This window comes from Podospora anserina, chromosome 3, assembly GCF_000226545.1.
Source record: "Podospora anserina S mat+ genomic DNA chromosome 3, supercontig 2".
NCBI lineage: Eukaryota > Fungi > Ascomycota > Sordariomycetes > Sordariales > Podosporaceae > Podospora > Podospora anserina.
The window spans coordinates 1,185,171-1,186,567 of NW_001914856.1; the positions used below are offsets into that span (position 1 = coordinate 1,185,171).

Sequence of the window (1,397 nt, forward strand, 5' to 3'; positions counted from 1 at the left end):
GAAAGAAGGACCGGGGTTAGGGATGGAGGTTTTTTTGGCGGATACGGAGAATGCGGAGACGTTGCCGCGCGGAGAGGGTGGTGGAGTTTTTGAGGGGGGTTGATGTGGCGTTGGAGACGAGGTATTTGGAGCATGTTGTTGGGGAGCTGGGGGATGGGACGCCCGAATTTCATAATCGGTTGGTGGAACTGTTTGTAGTGCAGCTGAGGGAAGGGAACAAGAAGGATGCGGAGTGGGAGGGGTTGATGGGGAGGTTGGTGAGGTTTTTGAGGGAGAGCAGGCAGTATAGCTTGTGGAAGGCGTTGAGCTGGATTCCGAAGGAGGGTGAGTAACTGGTCTGGCAACCTGTTTTTTTCATGGTTGGGGATGCTAATGATGGCGACAGATCCCTCCTTTTATGAGGCTCATGCGGTGGTTCTCAGCAACAGGGGACAGCACAGGCAGGCGCTGGTGATATATGTCTTCAAGATGAAGGACTATGCCAAGGCAGAGGAGTATGTTTCTCGTGTTCCCCATCCCCAAAAAAAAAGTCCCTTGAACTAACAAGCACAGATACTGCAACCACATCCACAAGACACAAGACCTCCCCCCCTCTTCGTCTCCTGACCAAAACGACACCGACAACACTGACCAGCCCTCCATCTACCACACCCTCTTGTCACTCTACCTCCGCCCACCCAGACCTCACGAGCCCAACCTTGGACCTGCGCTGGATCTCCTCTCAAAACATGGCTCCCGTCTGCCAGCTACTTCGACCTTGTCGCTTGTGCCAGATGATCTGCCTGTCGCGCAACTGGAATCGTATTTCCGCGGCAGGATGAGGAGCGCGAATTCAATGGTCAACGAGACGAGGGTGGTGGCTGGGCTGAGGAGGACGAGCCACTTGGCGGCGCAGGCGTTGTTGTACCTGGGAGATGGGATACCGGGGGGTCAGGCGGGGAGGAACAGGAGGGTGGTTGTTGGGGAGGAGAGGATGTGTGGGGGGTGTCATAAAAGGTTGGGGAGGAGTGTGGTGGCGGTTTTGCCGGACAATAGGGTGGTGCACTATGGTTGTTTGGGGAGGGTGACTGGGGGGAAGGGGGAAAGGCCGATGAGGCCGGGGAGGGTCAGGTCGGGGGACGGGGGGGGGGGGAAGAAGGGGGGGAGGGGGGGAACGGGAGGGGGAGGAGAGAAGGGAGGGGGAGAAAGGGGAGGGGGGAGGGGAGGGCGGGGGGGGGCACACCAGGAGGCACCCCGCGGCGCGGGCAAAAACGGGGGAGGAGGAGGCGCGGGAGAGGGGGGGGGGGGGCGGGGGAGGGAGCCGCAAGCCGCCGCGACTACCGCCGCGCCCGAGGGCGCCGCCGCGGGCGGGGCCACCCCAGCGTGGCCAACCCCCCCCGGGGCGGCGGCCAGGCGGG

At 61.6% G+C, this 1,397-nt stretch overlaps 1 protein-coding gene across 1 annotated transcript; it reads left to right on the forward strand.

Annotated features, from left to right (window-relative positions):
- Positions 1-77: 77 nt before the first annotated feature.
- PODANS_3_5220 (uncharacterized protein) lies at positions 78-1,396 on the forward strand (the record flags this gene model as incomplete). The annotated part of the gene is made up of 4 exons (XM_001909280.1): positions 78-194; positions 240-283; positions 330-494; positions 553-1,396. Coding segments are annotated over 4 exons (1,170 nt in total), but the record flags the coding sequence as incomplete, so codon positions are not given.
- Between the last annotated feature and the right edge of the window lies 1 nt (position 1,397).